A 22,435-nucleotide genomic window follows, 5' to 3' on the forward strand; every position below is an offset into this window, starting at 1 on the left:
GGCAAATCTCCCTAAGCAAGTAGTGAAGACTGGCTTACCGTGACACTGGGAAAGCAAAGCTGATGCGTGGTGCCCTGCAGTGATGAGGCAAGGGTCCCCAGGTACTTGTTTCAGGCCAGTAGGCAGCGTGCCCTCTGCCCTAAAGCCCACAGGGCTGAGAGCGAGGGGGTCCTGCAGCTCAACAAGTTCCCAGCCTCAGCCCGTCCCTTCCTCAGCAGAGCCCGAGAATGCTCACCGGGGCGGGTGTGGCTCCTAATACTCATGCCATTCTCCGCTTTGGCCTTCTGGGACTTGGGAATGGAGCAGGGCTTTCCTTCAGGAGTGTTGGGTGGCTTGGTGCCAGTTCAACTTCTCCTTTTGGGAGAAACCAGTCCTCGTTGCCCTTATTGCACCAGGAGATGCCCCTACCGCCTGGTGGCATTCCCGCCCCACCCCACTCTCAGCACCACCAGTCTGCAGTCTTGGACAGGCTACTGAGAAGCCAGCCACCAGTGACCTGTTAAGCCAACTGAAGCCTAGGGGCAGTTGAGAGAGGGCCCATCTGTCATCCCTCCCCACACCCCGTGGGCCCCTCAGATTGTTTCTCTTGCTCTCACAGTGCCCTTGGTATCTGTTTTACCTGTGGCCATCATCCGTATAGAATGCTAAGGGTGGGCATGCTGTGCCCACAAGTCCTGGGCCATCACCCCACCTACGGCCCTGAGCCTGTGGCACAGTTTTCCGACTGTTGGTTCAGAATTCATCCAGATGCCTCTGAGGCTGCAGCTGTGATCCCTGGGCAGGACAGACCTGCCTCTAGGTTGCACCAGAGACTTTTCTTTTTTTTCCTGGAGGGTTTCTTAAGGTCCAGCTGCCTGTGAGCGGAGAGTGCCTTTGCTCGCATGGGAGAGATTTTTCTAGGGAGCCTAAGGAAGTGTGACCACTTCCTACTCCTGGCTAGGTTCATGATCTTTCCTTATAGCAAATGTCCTAAGCCCCTCCACCCTGCCTGTGTTGTATTTAGAAACCGAGCCGTAGCGTGGTCTGAGAAAAGACTGTTAATTTCCATTGCCTCCCACCCATTGGGATTGTGCGGCACCCTGTGGGGACACACGGATTTCCCTCTGCACAGCAAAAGTGTGGGCAAGCCACCGTGAATATGGAAGCCAAGTTGGAAAAACCATGAAAGAAAGAGTGTGCAAGAGGGGAGAAACAACAGACTTCTTTAGTCCGTGCCAGCCTCTGTAAGACATTTATAAGTCACACAGCACTCCCAGAAAGTCAGTCTTGCAGAAGAGCGACCTAGAAAACATCATTGCAATACTGTGGAACAGATGCAGTCATAGAGGCATGCCCAGAACCAGGGACGGTACAAAGGTGCAAATCCCACCTTGGGAAGGGCACAGGAAATGCAGACTCTCTGAGTCAGGGCTTAAGAGGATGTGTAGTAGTTCACCGGAAGAACATGTGAAGGGGAGAACATTCCAGACAGAGGGAAAGGTCACTAGTTGTAAGTGTTTGATGGAGGCAGGACCTGGTCCTCGATTCTCTGTGCCCTAGCTCTTATACAAATAGGCAAAGGTAAGCATTCTTTATACCTTCTCCAGAGTATACTGCAGTTAGATATCTGGGCAGTGTGACAGGAAGTACTACATCACAGTCATTTCCTGTGACAGTTGCTAAGTTAATCATTCCTTCTGGGGTGCATCATTTCTGTGCGTGTGTGGATCTGCTCCTTCATTTCTCCTGACTTAGAAATGGGGAAGGCCAAGCCCCCTGATACCAGAAGCTGTCTAAGCACACATGGATGTGGCCAAGAAATGACCCTGGGCTGCTGCAGAGGGCAGTGGCTTCTGTGGGCCAGACAGCCTATGCGAGGCAAGCCTTTGCTCCTTAGAGAAGGTTCCTGTTTCAAGTGAGGATATGACCTCTCACACAGCTTGATGAGAATGGGCCTGGGAAATGTAATGGCTTCACTTTGTTGTAGTCTCTCTGCACAGACGAGCCTTTTAGTGGAGCCCCTGGGCCTGGGCCTCAGAAAAACCAACTTAGCACATATGTCACAAGCTTTATGGCTTGCAGATGGGAGGCCATCGGAACTCGGGTGGTCATCCCACTGCAAAGTTAAGTCTCACTCACAAAGTCTGAAGTTCAAGGGCAAGGATGGGAGGTTTGTCTCAAGACTCAAACTTTACTTGTTGACACTGAAAAACAGTCTGCGAACAGCTTTCTGATGCTGGAAGAGGAGGCTTTGGAGTTTGGCTCTTGTAAATATGCAAGAAGGAAGAAAGTCCTAAATGACAGCTTACAGAGAGTAAAGGGCTGGAACTATATTCTAGGTGAAAGTCTGGATCTTTCGAAGAACTCTAGTATTAATCTAGAAGAGACATTAAAGAAATGTCATTCCGTTCTTTGTTCCTCCTACAAAACCATCTGAAAAAGTTTACCTCTCTGGCCAGCTCTGCCTTTGCTTTTGGGCAGCGGTTCTGAAGAACTGACCTGATTTCCAGGAGGTAAAAGAGTTGGGGAATGAGGGATAATTTTCCAAGGAGACACACCAATAACTTTGCCATAGGGCACCATTTAGGGTATTGATATCAATATGATGTTAATACTAGTGTCCATTAGAAATATATCTTAGTAAATTGTAAACCCCCCTCCCACCCCGTTCATGCAGGCACATCAGACAAGGCTGTCCATGATCTAATTTCTGCCAAAATGAGTCAGTTGATATGGGAACTTCACTTAATTTGTGACAAGTCTATATCCCTATAAAGGAAAGATGTACCTGATATATCAGTAACCACACAAAAGCTTAAACTTAGAAATGGAGGGCTGAATTGCTTTCCCCTGGGATGATTTGGGGAAGCTTCTTAATGAAAGTGGTGTCAGGACTATTAAATTGATCACATTTAATCAAAGACTAAAGAATGAAGAAAATTTCTCCTAAATAACTGACAAAAAACAAATACCATTTACTGCTGTCCTGAGGCTTTAATGGCCTGTATTCATGTGCTGTCAAATTTAATCCACACAGCCTCTTCAAAGGGAGGTCATTATCCCAAGTTAAGGAACCAGGTTCAAAGACTTGCCTAGCATCACACAGCTGGTAAGCAGTAGAGCTGGGTGTGTAACCAGGTCTGTCTGGCTCCAAAGCTCATGTGTTTCATACTGTATTCTACTTCACACCCCTCCTGGGAGTGTTACCCACTTCCCACTCACCAGAGGTAGACACAGTAAATAGAACAGACAGATGATGAGCAGATCACCAAGAATCACTCACTCAATGAGGAGCACCAACCCTAGCACAGAGAGGCACCAACTGCTATCAAAAGAATAACTGGAGCACCTGGGTGGCTCAGTCAGTTAAGTGTCTGCCTTTGGCTCAGTCATGGTCCCAGGGTCCTAGGATGGAGCCCTGCATCAGGCTCCCTGCTCAGCGGGGTATCTGCTTCTCCCTCTGCCTCCCCCGCCCCCCCCCCCCCCGGCTTGTGCTCCCTCTTTCTCTCTCACTTACTCTCTTTCTCTCAAATAAATAAAATCTTTAAAAAAAGAAAAAGAAAAGAAAAAAACTAATACCACTTGGTGTAATACTGAAGCAAACAGAAGATTTTAGAATGAGCAAGATTGGTGTCTTCAGAGAGATGCAAAAACAGTTTCCATGAAATAGAATAAGCTAGCGTTTTATAAATTTAAATTTTTGATCACTCAACAAAAACCTAAGTATATGAGCTGTGTAATAGTGTGGATAGAAAAGAACAAAACTGTGAGTTGGAAATCTGAGGGATTTCCTAATAACAAAGCACAAAAGGACCCTCCAAAAAAGCCAGTTAAACTTATTGTTCCATTATTTTATAACAATTTGGAATGGAGATCCAAATGATCACAGTATAAGAATTAGAAGGCAGGAAAAATGGAACTGAAAGCAAGTCAAGATTCTTGTCTTATTTGTGGAAGAGTTTCTCTACCACTTAGCTCAAGACTTTGATAAAATAAAATGTTTAAATACATAAAAATTTTAATGGCTCCTTAGAAGAATAAAAATCATGTAGGACATCCAAACCACTAAAGAAGAATTTTAAAGGAACTCATGAAGAGAAAAAATGAATACACACACACATACACACATGTTTATGTATAATAAGATGGCAAGAATAAATCCAAACAAAATAACTATGAATGAAATAAATGCCCTAGTAAATGACAGACTGTCAGATTGGATTTTTTTAATCCAAACATAAGTTATTTATCAGAAATGCACCTTTATAAATGAGCCTTAACGTATCCAAAAAAAAAAAAAAGGCAAATGCTAACAAAAAGAAAGAAAGCAAACAGTATAAAAGTATTAATGGCAAACAAAATAGAATTGAAGCAAAAAACATCATTAAACAGGGCAAAAAAAAAAATGCATTTCAAAATGACCAAAGACACAGTCTGCTGATAATTTGTAATATAAACAAACTTTTATGTAACCAACTACACAGCTATAAAACATATAAAGTGGTACCTGATTGAAATACAAGGAGTAATTGACAGTCACAGTCATTGCAGGAAAATTTATATACTTTCCTCAAATATCATCAGACAAGTAGGCATAAAATAATAAATATTTAAATAATGGAACTAGAAATCATGATCTCTTAGAGAGACAGACAGACACCAAGACAGAGTGAGTCAGCATGTCTGGATTTCAATAGTGGTCCCCTGCTTACCAGCTTTTGGTAACCTTGAGGAAATTACCTAAATTCTCTAAGCTTCTTTTCCTCATCTGTAAAATGGGCTAATACATTGTGAGGATTGAAGAAGCTAATGTATATGGAGCAATTTGTAGAGTTTTTAATACGTAAATAGGGAATGCACATTCTTTTTCAACATAGGCAAATATTCACAAATTACCCATGTATCACATCACAAAAGCAAACCTCAGGCCACCCTCTGAGACCACAGTGCATAAACTTGGAAGCTAACGACTAAAGTTAGACAAACAGCCAACCAAAAACATAACCACTTGGGGATTTTTGAACACCATTTGAATTAACTTTTTAGATAAGAAATCAAAGAGGAAAGGATGGGGGCGCCTGGGTGGCTCAGTCGTTCAGCGTCTGCCTTCGGCTCAGGTCCTGATCCCAGGGTCCTGGGATCGAGCCCCGCATCGGGCTCCCTGCTCCGCGGGAAGCCTGCTTCTCCCTCTCCCTCTGCCTGCCACTTGTTCTCTCTCTCTCTCACTGTCAAATAAATAAATAAAATTTAAAAAAAAAAAAAAGAGGAAAGGATGAACAAATTACAAATAAAGGATAGTGAAACTTGTTCATACCAAAACCAGTGGGATGCAGACAAAACCCACACGGAAGAAAATATCATATACATAGAAAACAGGAAAGACTGAAAAAAAGTGAACTAAATTAACAACATAAAAGCTAGAAAAGGGACAATTAAATAAATTGGACTCTAAGAAAATAAAGTGAAGATATTGTTAAAGTGGAAGTCATGATATAGGAAAATAAAAAGAACAATAACAAAAGTATTCCACATCAATAAAACCAAAAGCTGGGGGGTGGGGGCAGAGATTTGTCCAACACAACAGACAAACCTATAGCAAACTTGATCAGGCAATAAAAAAGAGGGATGATGCCAAAAACACTAGAAATGATGAACTACAGTCATATGGAGAAGATTTTTAACTTCTATTACTTTTCACAATTTTATTCCCATAAAAAAACCTCAAAGAAATGCATGAAATGAAAAGTCTAACTAGACCAATTACCTTAGAAAAAAATGTAAAAGTAGCCAAAGACCTATACCTTTAAAAAGCACCAGGCCCAGGTAGCTATATAGGCAAGTTCTATTAAGTGGTCAAGGAATGGATAATTTCTGTGTTATATAAGCTCTTCCAGAGAGTAGAAAAAGATGAAAAACTCATCCTAGGAGACTAACATACTCTGGGTCATTAACCAGAAATGAAGAGTGGGCCCTTAAACAGAACGGGAAACTGCAGGCCAAACTCACTTTGAAAACAGATACAAAAGTTCTAAATAAATGTTTGCAAAGCGATTCCTGTTAGAAGAAGAACATATTCTGAGTAAAGTACAGTGTCATCCAGGAATGCTACATTGATTCTTTATGAAGACATTAACATTGTTCACTGTTAATATTAAAAGAATTAAGAAAAAAGAATATTAAAAGAATTATCAGGATGAGGGCTTCCAGAAAAGACAAAAGTTAAATTTAACATACATTTATGGTATTTTTTAAAATTTCCCATAAGGAAGATATGGAAAGAAACTTCTTCAACTTGACAAAAGTCCTCCATCAGAAGCCTATAGAACCTATAGGATAGAAACCTGATACTAAGATGTTAGAAGCTGTCCCACCTAAGTGAGGAGCAAGACACGAGCTCCTTCTTTTGTTTCTTTGATTTAGTAGTGTTAGAGGTCTTGACGATAAAAAGAAATGAATAACCTTTATTGTAAAAAATAAGAAACAGGAGTATCGCTGTGACAAACAGTGTTATTATCCCCTAGGAAATCTGAGATAATCAACTGATTAAATGTGAGGCCTTGTGAATGCAGAAAGTAAAAGCTGGGGCATGCTTATAAATTACCTGACCTTTGAATGCATTCCCCAAGCCACACACTGATCCACTGGCTAAGGGTGGAAGCCTTACTGGACCAAGGTATTTGTGTATGACCTCTGGCCAATCATTGGTTGATCACTAAGTTATGTCGACCCAGGACAACCCCTAGGAAACCAGGCTTAAAAATAAAACAAGTGTAAAAATAAATACGGAGCAGAGACATCACACATTGCAGGAGAAACATACTCCACAGAATTAGTCCAAGCAAGGCACTAAACCAATAAGCAAAACAAAAAAAGTAGCAACTACCACTTCCCAAAGCAGGGATAAGAATACAGAGTGGCCACAATATTTATCTAAAACATTCAGTTTAAAAAAATTTATGAAACATGAAGAAATCAGAACAGGGTAAACTGTGCAGGGGGAGAAAAGGAATCAAATGAAGCTGTGTCTGAGGAACCCAAATGTTGGATTTAGTCATCAAGGACTTCAAAGCAGCTATTATAAATGTGTTTAGAGAACTAAATGAAACCATACTTGAAGAATTAAAGGAAAGTATGATAACAATGACTCAAAAAGATGGAAATTGTAAAAAGAGCCAAGTAGAAATTCTGGAGTTGAAAGTAAAATTCATTAGAGGGGCTCAGTAGCAGATTTGAGCTGACAAAGAATCAGCAAACTTGAAGATAGATCAGTGCAGACTATCGAATCTGAAGAACAGAAAGAAAAAAACAGTAAAGAAAAATGAGCAAAGCCTGAGACCTCTGAGACACCATAAAGTATATGCATAAAAATACACATGATTGGAGTTCCAGAAGGAGAGCTAGAAAGGGGCAGAAAAAATATCTGATGAAAGAATTAACCCCCAAACAGTGGAGTTATATAGACTCCTGTACAATAAATGATATGAAGACAATTGGCTATCCATTTGGAAAGAAATTACAGAAAATCTACCTCACTGGAAAAAAAATAAGTGGTTTAGAAAGTTACATATAAAAAGAAATGTTAGTGGAAAGTACTGAATATTTTCATAATCTTTGGATGGGAAACTCTTCCTCCAAGCAAGTTATAAAATCCAGAACCCACAAAGAAAAGATTGACAGATTAAATCTATAAAAATGTTAAACTTGTGTGTGATCATAAAATGTCACAAACTAAAAGATATTTGGGAGAATATATTTGTAACATGGCTAACAGACAAATATATAAATGTCTTCAGATCGATAAGGAAAAAGCCAAAAATTATAAAAATGGGTGAAGGGATATGAACAGGCAATTCACAAAAGTTTTAATGGCAAATAAACATATAAACAAACAAACACAAATAAATGACGAACATTAGTACCACTGGTAATCAGAGCAATGTAAACTCAAATGAAAATAAGGTCCCCCCCAATTAAACTGGCAAAATCCAAAAGACTATTAATGTCCATTGTTGGTTAAGATGAGGAGAAATGGGCCCTCTTAAATACTGTTGGTGTAAAAGGCAATTTGACAGTAACTATCAGAATTTAAAATATGAATACCAACAATTCCACTTTTAGGAACCTGTCTCAAAATTCTCACATAATAAGTATCCAGCAGAAATTTCTAACTTTTTGATAGAAGATGTAGATGTCATTGTTCTCAGCATAAATGTGAATTTTGGTGAAATAGAAAATAATATGCCACTAGGATTGTGAGAGGAAGCTGTTAGATTCAGTTTAAAAAAAAAAAGGAGTAATAATAATACATTTTTATTAAGAACTTGTTACAGATGAGGCACAGTACCAAGTAATTTACCTGGACAAATTCATTTAATCTTCACGAGAATTTGGCCAGGAAGCAGAGGCAGGGGGAGGTGCCAAGGTCAGAGTTGGTAAGTGGCTAAGTTAGTGTTCACTCTTAACCACAAGACTGCACAGCCACCTGCAAGGCCTCATGACATCTTTCTGTCCGGATGTGAGCTGTCCAGCAGCATTAGCATCACCTGGAAGTTAGAATTGTAGAAATGCAAAATCTCAGGCTCCACCCAGAGGCGCTGAATCAGAATCTGCATTTTAACAAGATCCCCAGTGATGCATTTGCACATTAATATTGAGAAGCCCTGGCCTAAAGCATATTACTTAAATCACTCCAAGCTTCCCTTTCCCCATCTATAAAAGGGTGATGACAGTCTTTGCCAAGCAAGCCTCTTGTGGGGAATCTTTTATCCACATGTTCGTTCATTCATTCATCAAATGCTTTGCACCCACCATATGCCAAGCACTGGTTTCCGCTGCAGGGAAAAAACAGACAAGAACTAATAATTTCCAGCCCTCGTGTAGCTTACATTCTGGTAGAGACAAGTAATAAGTAAAATATAATAGCGTATTACATGATGGTAAACGCTCTGGGGAAGAACAAAGGAGACAAGGGGGTGAGGATGAGAAGGTTTGTAGTTTTCAGGAGTGGTTGCTGAGACCTTCACTCAGGGTGGGGGCACTCGAGCTGTCTCAGGAGGTTGTCATGTGGTCTTTGTGTATGAAGGCCTTGGCAAGTCTGTGTTTCCTGGGAATTCTCTCTCCTTGCATTTAGCTCTGCTTGGTTTCTCTCCTGTGAAACCCCAGGCCCTGTGCAGTGTCCAGATTGGACATCCAGGAGCCTCTGTGTGTGTGCTTATTAGGAGTCACCCTGGGGGAGCTTTCTGCCGCAAAGTGAATCACTTAGTCACTGGCAACAGCAGTGGACAGTAACACTGGTTTTTAAAGCTGGCTGGTGGTTGAGGCATATTTTGCAGGAGAGAAGTCCTGGGTTTCATGACTTAGTTATGCTTGGAGGGTAATTGCAACAAGAAGTCTGCCCTGCAGCAAGCTTGCTGGAGGCCAAAACTTGTGCACAAGCCAGGTCTGGCACGTTAAAGCAACCCAACAAATAACCCAAAACTGAACAACTCGCTTTTTTTCCCCAATGTCTATTACTTTCCTCCATAGTGAACATATGTTTCTTTTATTCCCCCACCTTCTACCTCAACTTTTCTGTAGAAATTCTAAGGCTTTTTCTATATACCAAACTAGCACTCATCCTGGGAGGGAGGTTCCTGCTAATAAGAATTCAAGGCTTAGAAACCCTCCCCAGGATGCAGAGTCTGTGGGTGATGTGCCTTCTTCTCCTTGAGGAACCGGTTTGCCATTTGAGAACTCGCTGCCTTCTACTCATATTAACTTATCTGTGTAACTCTCAGAGACACCCCTGGGGTTCTCTGTAAAAAGATTAGCAAGGATTTTTTTTTTCTTTTGAGGGTCGGGGGAGGGAGAGAGAGAATCTTAAGCAGGCTCCACGCCCAGCACGGAGCTCAATCTCATGACCCTGAGATCATGACCTGAGCTGAAATCAAGAGTTGGACACTTAACCAACTGAGCCACCGAGGTGCCCCAACAAGGAGATCTTAATGGTCAGAAACATGTGGTCTAAAACCCGGCATGACCTCCCATCCACCTTTCCAGGCCATTGCCTCCAATATCCTCTGTGTCTGACCTTGTCCTCCAGCCACTCTGGACTGTGAAGGCTGCTGATCCACCCACTGTGCACTTCCCTGGGCTTCCTGACCTCCTGGTTTCTTCCTTCCCTCTGGCTATGGAAAGCCCACTCATTCCTCAAGACCTAATTCTCACACATCCTCTCTTCCATCATGCCCTCTCAGATACCTTCCTGGGTAGTCCTGCCTCAGGGCCTTTGCACCTGCCTCTTCTGAGAGCACCCTCCCCCCAGATCCTTGCATGGCCAGCTCCTTCTTGTAGTGTGGGTCTGAGCCCCAAGTTCATCTTTTCCCTGAGGTCTTCCCTGACCACCTGAGCTAATGTTGCAAACCTCCATCAACTCTATCCCATTTCCCTGTGTTATTTTCTTCATAGCACTTGCCATTGTCTGAAATTACTATTTTTCATTGTATGTCTTCTTCTGCAAGATTGAAAACACCATTACAGGAAAATCATGGCTGCCTTGTTTCCTGTGTATCCCCAGCTATGGTGCCCCGACCGTAGTATGTGCTCAGAGAAATGAAAGAATTGGCCACGCCCACTCTATTAAAATCAACGGAAGTATTTCTTTCTGCCTTAGCATGGGGTGTGTGTCCTTAGACACCTGCATGCCCTGCAGCACATCTATTGAGCACCTCATATGTCCTAGGGACTCAGTAGATTTGCACTGAGTTGAAATCCCATGCCTAGATGTTTCGGCAACTTCCCTTAACTCACAGCAGAGGTTGCCTTAATTTAATGTGGGAATAAGTAAAAAGGTAAAACTTTGAAATAAGGGGCTGAATCACATAAGAGAAATGAAGCCTTCTAAGAGCAAACTTGAACTCCACAAATTTTGGTCAGAGACTTCATGAAAACATTCTACACACACACACACACACACACACACACACACACACACACACACACACACACAATCAAGTCCACTGATCTCAACAATGGCCTCAAGCCATTTTTTTTCCTTTTTCTTCCTTCTGCATATGTCTGAATGTGAGCTGAATAGTCAAGTTCCTGAAATGAGTCAGGATTAGGTTGGCTTCAGTTTTTTTGTTTTTTTTTTTCTCAACAGAAGCCAAACACTTAAAAGTGGGGAGATGGCTGATTGAATTTTGGAAAGAGAGTTACGTTCCTGGGCTCTTGGGTCAATTTTAGTTTTGGCTAGGGGGAGAAAGTGTGTGTTTCTTTGCACAGCTTACATTCAACACACACCCTCTGGAAGGTGGGGATAAGGTTCAGTCTGGGCTGTCCGTGCACAGTGTGGTCCAGAGGCTGCCCTCTAACCCTTGTGGACAGAGTGCATGAATCAAGCCAGCAGTGACATCTCCCTGCTGACTGAGGGCGCCAGCTTATCAAGGAGCCCAGGGTCCTGTGCTCACGGCCGCCGGCGGCTATGACATCTGGAAGCATTAACGCTTCGTCGCCAGCATGTGGGCCAGTTGGAATGCCCATGCTTCGGTGCACGGTTGTTCTGGTCCCCGACATGGATAAGCCTTAAAAGTCAGTGATTATGCCATTTACTTCCCTTCATTCCTTAAAAGCAACATGACACAGAGCCCGGTCATTGCTGGGTGAGGGGTTGTTACTGAAGTTGCTAACAGGAAATCTCACTGAGGAAAAACAGAGCTCATCGCTCCTTGCCCAGAAACACGTGGTTCTCATTTAACCTGCCCAGGACTCATTGTGGATGCTTCAGAAGCACAAAAACAGGAAAACTCCTCTCTCTGACATACACACCATGTTTCTTCTGACAAAAAGGAACTTTCTCAACCTTGTTAGATGCTGAGAAGTGATTCTCTCCCCCAGCTGTCCAGAAGCCCAGCTTCATTCATTTCTCCTTAATGATCCAAACTGAGGAGCAATAGCATATTTTAGGCCTCTCGTGAAATCTTGAAACTTTAGACTTAAGGTTACTCTTTTAACTGCTCTGAAGTATATACTCTCAGAAAGTTGTGTGGGAGGTCAGACAGATGGCTACACGTGAGACAGCAATCAGAAAACGATTGTTCTTTACTTTTATTTTATTTTATTTATTTGAGAGAGAGAGCACTTGCATGTGAGCAGGGGAAAGGGCAGAGGGAGAGAGAATCTCAAGGAGACTCCACACTGAGTGCGGAGCTGGACACGGGGCTCGATCCCATGACCCTGAGATCATGACCTTAGCTGAAACCGAGTCCGACAGATGCTCAACCGACTGAGCCACCCAGACACCCCTTTATTTTTTAATAAAGGGATAATTATAAAGTGATACATCTCATAAATGCAACAGTAACTCCGTGAATCACTAGGTGTGTTAATTTATCCTTTAATGTAAGATGGAGAGGAACTTTGTTCTTTGCCATAAGCTGGGTCTAAGCTAGACCCAGAATCTAAATTACAGTTCCAAGGGCTGTGTTGTGTCCCCTGGTGGCAGCCTGCGTGTCTCTCTCTCTCTCTCTCTCTCTCTCTCTAGCTTTCCAGCAGGCTGGCTGGCCACACCCAGAGGAAAAGGAGGGCGGGTAGTGGGGAGGGCATGCCATTGTTTTCACCAAACCCTAGAGAAGCTGAAGGGGAAAAATCATTGGCTTTTATCGTTAAGAAGTGAAATATTTTATGCAATAACGGCAGACTCATACAGAGGTCAGGATTGTACAATGGATTATGCTCTCCCTTTCCTCTGGAAGATTGATTCTGAGGCTTTGCCCCTTTATTTCCTGTTTCAGTTTTGGTCTCAGTAACACCCTGACCTTTCACAGTGGTGGTGGCCTTAAGGGATGGGGGAGGGGAGGAGAGGAAGCAAGCATTTTATTTAGAAGATAATTTTCAGTTTGAAAGACAGGCGACATCTCAAGGGAAAGTTACAATCTTTTCAGGCTTTTTTACGTTACTGGCTTTGCCCGTCTGGAAATTAAATGACCCCAGGTCATTCTTAAACTCCTTGCTCCTCCTGCTCCATCCCCCAACTCTGCCCGGTTTGGAGGCCTGCTGTTGTTTATGGACGACTGCTCTGCTCTCATTTACCTTTTCAGTTCAGAAACCGAGCACGCTCTTCATTTGAGGATCAAGGTGGGGAGGGACTGGCCAAAGCCAGAGAACCTCCTGTTACCTCATATTGTTGTGAGCACCAAAGTGTCTTCCCTTTGTTTGTATGAACACATTGGAGTCCCTCGCTACACACAGAGGTAACTATCAGAAAATCAGAACTTGCTGAACGGATAAACAAGGAGCCCTTTTCACAAAGCGAAAGAACCCGTGCTCCAGGAGGGTCTACCAGAGGACACCTTTGAGAACTCCTTCCTTTACATGAAATGATGCATGCACACAAAAATTGTGTATTCGACCTTTCAGATACATTAGTAACCTAAAGCTAGGCGTACCCATTAGGAGGAAGTATCCAGGATTGTTACTGGTTTCTCTGCCCTTATGTTAAATAGTGCCGTTTCAGGGGAAAAATCAGAGTGAGGGAATGGAACCTTGGAGCAGCCACCCCTACTGCGTTATTCTGGGTCTGTATTATTACAAAGACTTGAAATGACTGGTAATACACGAAAATATTTGTTTTAGGATTTATTAGTAAAATATTATCCTCTTTTCCCATTCTTTGGTCAATACCAAGAAACACTCAATAGTGAATCAGAGCAATGTGATTTAACATAAGTCATAACCTAAGGAGCTCTGTAAGACTGGAAGAGACTGTTTATCACAGTTTATATTTTGGTGAATGGAAAATATATATTTTATTTATCTTTCTGTGAGTAAACATCTTAGGTCGGTCGAATTAGCCAGTTGGTATGATTTCTCAATCATTTTATGAGTATTGGGTTTTTTTTTTAAGATTTTATTTATTTATATGACAGAGAGAGAGAGACAGCGAGAGAGGGAACACAAGCAGGGGGACTGGGAGAGGGAGAAGCAGACTTCCCGCGGAGCAGGGAGCCCGATGCAGGGTTCGATCCCAGGACCCTGGGATCATGACCTGAGCCGAAGGCAGATGCTTAAGGACTGAGCCACCCAGGCACCCCTATGAGTATTGTTTTTATTTAAAACTTTAAATATCACCAAAATTACTATGGTAAGTGTTCGGCCTCCTGTGGGAGAAGGGGGCTTATTATCTTCTGATACTCAGTTCCCAGATGAGGCAGTAGGTAATTGAATTAGCAAAGCTTGCATTCAGAACATTCTCTGGGTTTTCAAACTCAAGGGGCGTGTGAATCTAGAGAAGCAGGTGGCAAGTCAGGGGACAGGTCATGTTGACCCAGTTGCCATCAGCTGTGATGGGTGGAATACCAGATGGAAAAGTGGCCCAAGGATGTAACAGAGAACATAGAGTCAGTGATTAACAGATAAATGGGAGTTAACATGAAACACATGTTATTCAAAATAAACCTGTGCCCTCTTTAATCCAGGTCAATTTAATAAACATAATTTTTAACAAACATAGTTTTTAAATCAAACTTCCCCTAAGACCCACATTGGTGAGGACTCCAAGCATCGTTCATGGGGGGGGGGGGTGCTTGTTGTCAGTTTATTCCCCTAATTGAATCCCCCATTTCTCTTCTGTTGTCTGTGTACTGTGTTCAAGGCAGTCCATCAATCCAGGGACACTTCAGTGACCTTTCCCAGCCCTGGACCCCAGCCAGCTGGAGGATGATCAAGGAATGGGGCTGATGCTGGTAGAAAAGAGATGTCTGTGTCTCAGGCTGTTAAACACATACCAGTAATAGCACATGCTCCAGGTGAAGAGTGGTTCCTTCACTCTGAGACATGTTCATTGCCATCTGGGTAGCTGCCCACCCCACCCCCAATCTAAGATTTGCCTGCAAGACCCTCCTCTTTGTCCAGGCCCACCTCTCCTGCCTCCTTTCTGACCACTATTACCCAACATTCATCTGATGCCTGAGCCATGTTGAACTCTTAGGCTCTCTCTAGATCAAGTCTACTGTTCGAACCTCTGTGCTTTCGCAGATGCTGTTCCTCCCCACCTGGAATTACCTTCCCCTTCTCGCTTTGCTCTCTGAAAGTTCTCTTTACCTTCCAGGATCCATGTGAAGCGCCACCTCCCCTGAGTCTGGAGTGCAGATCACGACAATCCAACTGCTGGGGGAGGGAGAAATTTGTAGACAAGAGTCATGGTGGTAGCAGGGCCACTGCTCTGAGGGCTGTGAGCAGATGGACAGTGGGATGAGGGTCCGGGTGTGTGGGGGACAGACGCTGTGCAGCCTGGGCCCAGGGAAGGTGGACCAGGAATGGGGCATCCAGGGAGGGCTTCAGAGGTGTGCTCCCTCCACAGTCGAAGCATCTAGGTACATGATTGGCTACTTACCCTCTCTGGGCCTCAGTCTTGTCATTGGTAAAACGGGGGTGAAAATTAAGGAGACCAGATGTCCCAGTTTGCCTGGCACATCCCTGATATTGGTCTCTATCTTACTAGTCTGTCTGACTGACTCCCCCACTTCACTCTCAAAAATGTCCTGGTTTGGACAGTAAATAGTATGGTCACCTTACTGATTTATGCGTATTCTCTGTGCATGGGTACTATAAAGATTCAGTGCATGCCATAGCTCTTAGATTGGTACCAATGTTAGCTAGTATTATTCCCGTTTATGTCTGAACTCCGTACAGGGATGGGGCCTTAAGCAGTTGGAATTGGTTTCCAGGGTGATACTCTTGGGGAATGAGACCCAGAAAACAGATCGAAGGACTTCTCAGTCCCTCCAGTCTTCAGGCCCAGGGACAAAGACTGCATTAGGGCTACTCTGTTCTGGGACCTCAGGGAAGACCTGTGTCCTCTCTCTAATTCTAGGTCAGCAAACAACTCTGAGGTACCTTATGCAGGCCCCTATCCCCAGACCACAACATGGAAATGCTTTGTTTTCCTCCAGCCCCTTTACCAGACTACCACAACCCAGAAAATCTTTAGTTAAAGCTCTAGATGTTCCTTTGACTTATAACATGCAAAAGGTGGATTCTCTTTTGTGGCATCATCCCCATGGAATCGCCCTGATTCATACTTTGAACCCAGTATTTTATGAAACGAGACTTTGCCAGGCCACCTAAGAGTGTCCCGAGCACTTTGTCCTCGGATAGGCCTGGCACCTTGGTGGCTTCTGACCATGAACCCTCCTGACCGAGGCTGACCTGGACCCTGCCACCAAGTGGTGTCCACATCTTCTTGGGCTCCTGACAATTTCCCAAATCACCACCATCTCTTCCTTTCCGACTTGCACAATGTTTTCTTTGGGGTCAGGACAAGGGGAGTAGGGAGACCAAAAGCCAGCAGAAAACCCTCAATAGCTGCCTTGGCAGAATCCAGCCTTGACACTGTGTCCTGCATTCTCTTGTCCTTTGTGTGTGTATCTGGTGAAGTCCTTTTATTCACATTCCAGTAGACATGGACCTCTTCCAGCTCCCGGAGGTCCTGGAAGATAAGCAGCCATGTCATGGGAAGCATTTGGACTCGGATGGTCTGGAAAATTGATGGGAAGTGAGGGGGTAGAGATGAGCAGGGGGAAATGGCCACAGGGCCCTTGGCTAGCCACAGAGATGAAGCTGTGGGGCATGAGCACTGTGGTGTTTGAATTGTCTGCAATGGGAGAAGAAAACAGTACTTCCCCCTTGATTTTAGGCAAAGAAGGTGGTTAGAACCAAGCAGGGGCTGATTGGCAATTGCTTAGCTATGTCATGTGAGATTGGGTGGCCCCGTGCTCTTACAAAATGCACAGATAATCCTCGAAGTAGGAATTAGCAGGTGAGGACCACCTTAGTGGCCACCTAGGCCACCATCCTCATTTTACACAAGGCAGCTGAGGCCCTGGAGACCCGAACTGGCACAGCTCTCGGGAGGCAGAGCTGGGGCTGGCTTCTGGACTGTCGAGGGCTCATCAAAACCGCCTGTGCCACGGAATTCCTTCACCGCATACTTCTTGCTGCCAACAGGCAGTCACGTGACCTTGGACGGGTCCTAGAACTCAGGGGCTCTGGTTCTTTATCTGTCAGCTGAGGCCAAGGAACTGCGTGATCTGCAGGCTGCCTCCCAGAAACCACATTCCAGGATGCTCTGTCCCCCTTCCAACCCAAGACAGCCTGGAGGAGCCTGGCCCCCCAGCCAGCGGGTACTTTTTCTCCCACGCTCTGGCCAGGAGTTGTTTTTTCTGGCCACAGTGGGCAGAAATGGGTCAGACGGAGGATTCTGGGCTTCCTAGGCTTCTAGGCTAGTGCTCCCTTCCTTTTGGCCTAGGTGGGGAACAAGAAGGTCTGGTTTCCCTCCACTTCTGCCAGTCCGTGACTCCTACCCCAGCGCCATCCTCAGCCTTTATACCTGAGAGACAGGAAAATGGTTATAAGCACCAACTCTGGAGCTGGATGGCCTGCTAACTGGGGGACCTCAGGTAGTCATCTGGTCTCCCCTTACCCCTCCGTTTCTCCATCTGTAAAATGGGGATATAACAGCGCTCACCTCCAGGGGGCAAGGACTGCATGAGCTAGTATGTGTAAAGCACTCAGAACCTGCATACGGTAAGGGCCGCGCACATGTTGGGTGTTACTGCAACTGTCGCATACATATCTATCCAACAGAGAAGACTCCTTCCCTTCCATGACCTGGCCAGGATCTGAGCTGCTCAATTCTAGCTGAGGGAACGTCTGTAGCAGGATTAGTGAGTCGGAATCAGACTCATGCAACACCAGGCAACCTTCAATCTCCCCTTGAAAGAGGACCACCCTGAACCTCACAGAAAAATGTCGTTTTCCCCCCGATTGATGTGATGCCCGTGTAACCACAGTCGGGAGCACAACTGGCTAAGATTTTCATTCACCACAGACTCAGTCTCCACTTCCCTTCTCCAGATTCCACTGGGGCAGATCAAATGTCACATGGGATCACATCACATCGGAGTCAGCACCCTGTTCACTGGCCCCCAAGACTCCAGGGGAAAGAGGAGAGGGAAGCTCTGAGCCATGTGTCTGCCCCCGCCTGGCATGCACTGAGGCTTCAGAAGCTGCTCACCCACTTGCCCTGCCATTCCCAGCTTCCTGCCAGTCTGTGTGGGGGGTCTTCACGGTGCCAGGCTCCTCGCACCCCAAGTTAACGAAACTGGCTGAGTTGGGGCTCCATTCCCACACTTCCTCTCCCAGCCTGGAGACCTGAAGCACCAATTTGCGGAGCCAGGAGGAACTCTGCCCCCATCCCTGATTTTAATTAAGGATGAACGCATCCTGCAAGACTCAGAGATTCTGTTTCTCTAAACCCAGACCAATGTGTTTGTGTGGTCAGGCCCAGTCATCTCAACAGAGGAATGTGCACACCCCAGGGCTGCAGAAGGACCATTTTTCCAGTAGCCTTCAGCAAATGTCCACCTCAGAAGACAGAGGGAAAGTGGAGGATGCTTCAGAGTGAAAAATGATTGGAATTAAGAACATGAGGACAACACATTCAGGTTCTCAAATGCTTGATGAACAAAATGTTTTCTATCCACGATGTGCCCTATGTGCCTAAATAGAGGGTAACCCCCAAATAACACAATCCCCACTTCCCTGATGAGGTACATTTAATGCTTTTTTGGCCGACTTAGTAAGAGTGAGAAGTGTGGTTGCCTTGGAGGTAGGGGATGGGAATGGACTGGAAAGAGGCCAGAGGGAACTTTCTGGAGTGAGTGACAGATTCTGTACCTTCATTGGGGTGGTGGTGATGTGGGTGATTTCATTTGTCAGATTTCATCAGACTATGCCCTTAAGATCTATGCATGTTTGTGAATGTAAATTTTACCTCAATAAAAGAAGTTAGAAACGGAATGAAATAATATCTACTTACAATATTTAACTTAACCATGCAGTTGTATACTTAAAATTATGTAAGAATAATATATTAACTTATATTACTCTTTCCATTCACACGTCTCCTGAAATGATTTTATGCAAATGTCTATCCTTTGAGATCAGCGTCTATCACGACGAAGCTACTTTTTAGTCGTTTTCCAGAGCATATCATCTCAAATTTGTCTAATTGATTTGAAATGCAGTATATTTTGAATCCAAGCTTCTTGCTGAAATTTATGGCAAAACTCAAGTGCTCGTTGCATAACATTGTAGCAGTCTTTCTCATTTGTCTTGTGATTATTCGTGATTCTCACTACATAAGCGACCTGTGTTTTGCTTTCTAAAATGAGCTTTAAAATATTTAGCACAGTTTGACACACTTGCAACCCGAGGAATAATCCCCGAAATCTGTGTTAAATCTCATTTCCTCCTTCCCATTAATTCCCTCTCGTGACCTCTAAAAGCTGCCAAAACCAATATTGATTGAGACTGTTTCAGGCTGATGTGTCTTCCCAGATTTTGTGGTTCAAATGAAGTAATTGAGGGGCGCCTGGTTGGCTCTGTCAGTTAAGCATCTGCCTTTGGCTCAGGTCGTGATCCCAGGGTCCTGGGGTAGAGCCCTGCATCAGACTCCCTGCTCAGCAGGGGGTCTGCTTCTCCCTCTCCTGCTCACCCTGCTTGTGCTCTCTCTCTCACCCTCTCTCTCTCAAATAAATAAAAATCTTTAAAAAAAGTAAAGTAATTGAGACAGTCCCAAATTATAAGATATTCTTAAAGAATAATAAATCCTAAACTATGAGAGATTGGTAAAGGCAACTCTCTCTTTTTTAATAATTAATTTGAGGAAAGAGACCTTCATCTTACTTGTTTTTAGGCATATATAGTAAATCCTGGCGTATGTGTTTATTAGACCAAAGAAAAATCGAGATTAATGCAGCACATTTGGGAGTCTTATTTTATAGTTCATTATGAAAAGATTAGCACTGTTGGCTTAAGTTAGAAGTTTCTCTACGTAAAAGTTTTTAAGTTTTGCTCCCTACCGTGAATGAGGAGCTGAAACATTCTTGAATAAATTCAAACACACTATATTTTCCTCAAGGGCATTAAAAATAAGAGTGTTTGATTTAAACAGATAATTCTGGTTAGAAATGGGATTATAAACACCATCCTAAATTATGAATTACTAATTACAAATTTTACCACTTGACCTTCAGTTCTGTCTAGTCCTCAGCTACAACCAGTGTGGTATGATGATGTGTATAAAAAGTCTTGGTTTTTTCAGCATTTCCTCAAAAATAGTGTTGTTCTCAAAGAAACCAACATGGGAGACCATAAACTGTTGTTTCAGTGTGTTTTGTTTTAATGTTGCTGTTGCTCAGCATGGTTGCTACTGCCATCGGAAGCAAAATCAGATAACTCACCAAGAGCTCACAGGCATATAAACTCCTGTATGGCTCAGTGGGTTAGCTGTCCAACTTGTTTTTTTGTTGTTGTTGTTTTTGTTTTTTTTTTAGCAGAACCCTCATTTTAAGTGACATTGTATGTAGCTGCTGCTCTAGTTGGAGCAGAGAATGGGGGCCCAGAGGGGTCCTGCTAGATGCCTCTTCTCCTCTCTGGGGAGATGACTGTGGGGTTTTTACAGCACCCTGGGAGTTCTATGGAACACAGTTTGAAAACTCTGGCAGTGGGACCATGCATGAGGGCTTGGTCTCAGAAGACCTGGGTTCAAAACCTGGGTTCTGGACTCTGTGATTGTTGGCCAGTGACTTAACCTGAGTCTCAGTGTCCTCATCCAGACAAAGAGCATGAAATCTCACCTCAGAGAGTAGCTACAAGAGGTTTATAAATGTGCTTTAGAAACCGTAAAGTGTAGGGTTTGTTTTGTTCCTTAAGTCTTACTGTCTCCTAGTCACATCTCAATTGCATGTTGTGTACCATCTCATCCTCAGTTATTTAAGGACTTAGGATTGTTTGGCATGGTTGAGGCTACTACTCTGCCCTTCAGCTTTGCAGCCGTACTGTCCACTGGAGAATGGACAAGGGGGAAAGTGTGGACTTTGTTATCACCCCTGCAACAAGGGAATCCAGGCTCAGGATTCATTCTTGGGACAGACCACTCTGACAGATTTCTTTTCATTTTCAGGTGAGCCAAGAGAAGGGAAACTGTTTCCTTCCAGAAAAACCCCAACCCCCTGCATCATCCCTCAAGAGCAAGAAAATATCTTCCATACAATATTTGCCTTTTTCACAAAGTCTGGAAGAAAAGTCTTGGTAAGGATTTGCTTACTAGTTGGGTTCACATGGGTGGTCCTCACTAGGACGTAAGTCTGAGATGAGAGGCCATTTTCTATTTGGCATTTATTATTTCCCAAATCTGGTTTTAATCAATTGGCGGATAAAGTCACAAGGACTGTGGTCAACTCCTATTTTTCAGCCTGAGGTTTCAATCAAAGTGTTAAATTTACATTCCAAATTCCATTGCCTGGCAAAGGGAAAACCTTCGCAACCCACCAAGCACAAAGCAAAACATTTCTCCACCTAGTATGAGTCTAAGCAAGAGTGATGGTCTCCTACAAGCACTGTGGGAAACTCTTGGGCAGGATCACGGAAAACTAAACATCTCTGTACCCTATGACCCAGCACTTCCATTCCCAGGTATATCCCCGAGAGAAATGAGTATTGATGTCCTCTGAAAGACGTGGATAAGAATGTTTACGGTAATCTTCTTATAACGGAAAGCTGGGAACAGTCCAGATCCCCATCAACAGGAGAATGGGTAGACAATTGTGGTGTAGCCACACACAGGAGTATTACAGAGTAACAAACAATTCTACCACACACAGCAACATGAAATGAACCTCACAGACATAATAACGCCTGAAAGAAGCTGGAGCCAAAGCACACATAATATTTCACTTACATGAAGTTCAGAAATAACAAGACTAGCAGTGGTATTGGAGGTTAGGATGGTAGTTACTCTTGAAGGAATATCAAAAGGGGTAGGGGCCTGAGGGAACCTGCTTTAAGTACTGGAAATGTTCTGTATCTTGATCTGGGTATAAATATGTAAAATATATCAAGGTGGACCCTTAAGATTTAATTCTGTCTACTATATGTAAGTTATACCTCCATTGTTTTAAAAGTGAGGGTGTTGAAGATGGAATTGTGTGCTTTCCCAAAGCCTCCTTTCCCCCATATATTTGGTTACAACTCTCTAGCTCCTTATTTCAGGCTGGGCACATCTCCCTCACATTTTTTTCTCTTTTTTTCCTGAAAGAGAATGTATGGCTGTTTGCCACTTGGGGATATGGGGGTGTTTTTTTGGTTTTGACGTTTTTTCTTGGTTTTGTTTTTTGTTTTTTGTTTTGTTCTGTTTTTACTTAGCTAGTGCTGATGATACAACTATTTTTAAAAGCCCTTAGAATTGTTAGGTACATTGATATCTAGTGGTTTGACAGACACAACTCTGTATATGACTGACAGTCTTACCCCACCCTTGAAACCCTTCCAAACATCTTTTGGAAGAATTCCTCTTTTATAACTTTAATTTGGAATTTAGGTTTCTATTGGTGATTCACGTATTTTCTTGGTCAAA

The 22,435-nt window shown here is 43.6% G+C and overlaps 1 protein-coding gene across 1 annotated transcript in view; it reads left to right on the forward strand.

Moving 5' to 3' along the window:
* Positions 1-22,435, forward strand: part of ITGA9 (integrin subunit alpha 9) — a 337,384-nt gene that overhangs the window by 281,146 nt on the left and 33,803 nt on the right. Inside the window, 2 exon segments of the mRNA XM_027583039.2 lie at positions 20,984-21,013; positions 21,016-21,111. Coding sequence (XP_027438840.2) covers positions 20,984-21,013; positions 21,016-21,111 — 126 coding nt within the window.

Source organism: Zalophus californianus, chromosome 1, assembly GCF_009762305.2.
Source record: "Zalophus californianus isolate mZalCal1 chromosome 1, mZalCal1.pri.v2, whole genome shotgun sequence".
NCBI lineage: Eukaryota > Metazoa > Chordata > Mammalia > Carnivora > Otariidae > Zalophus > Zalophus californianus.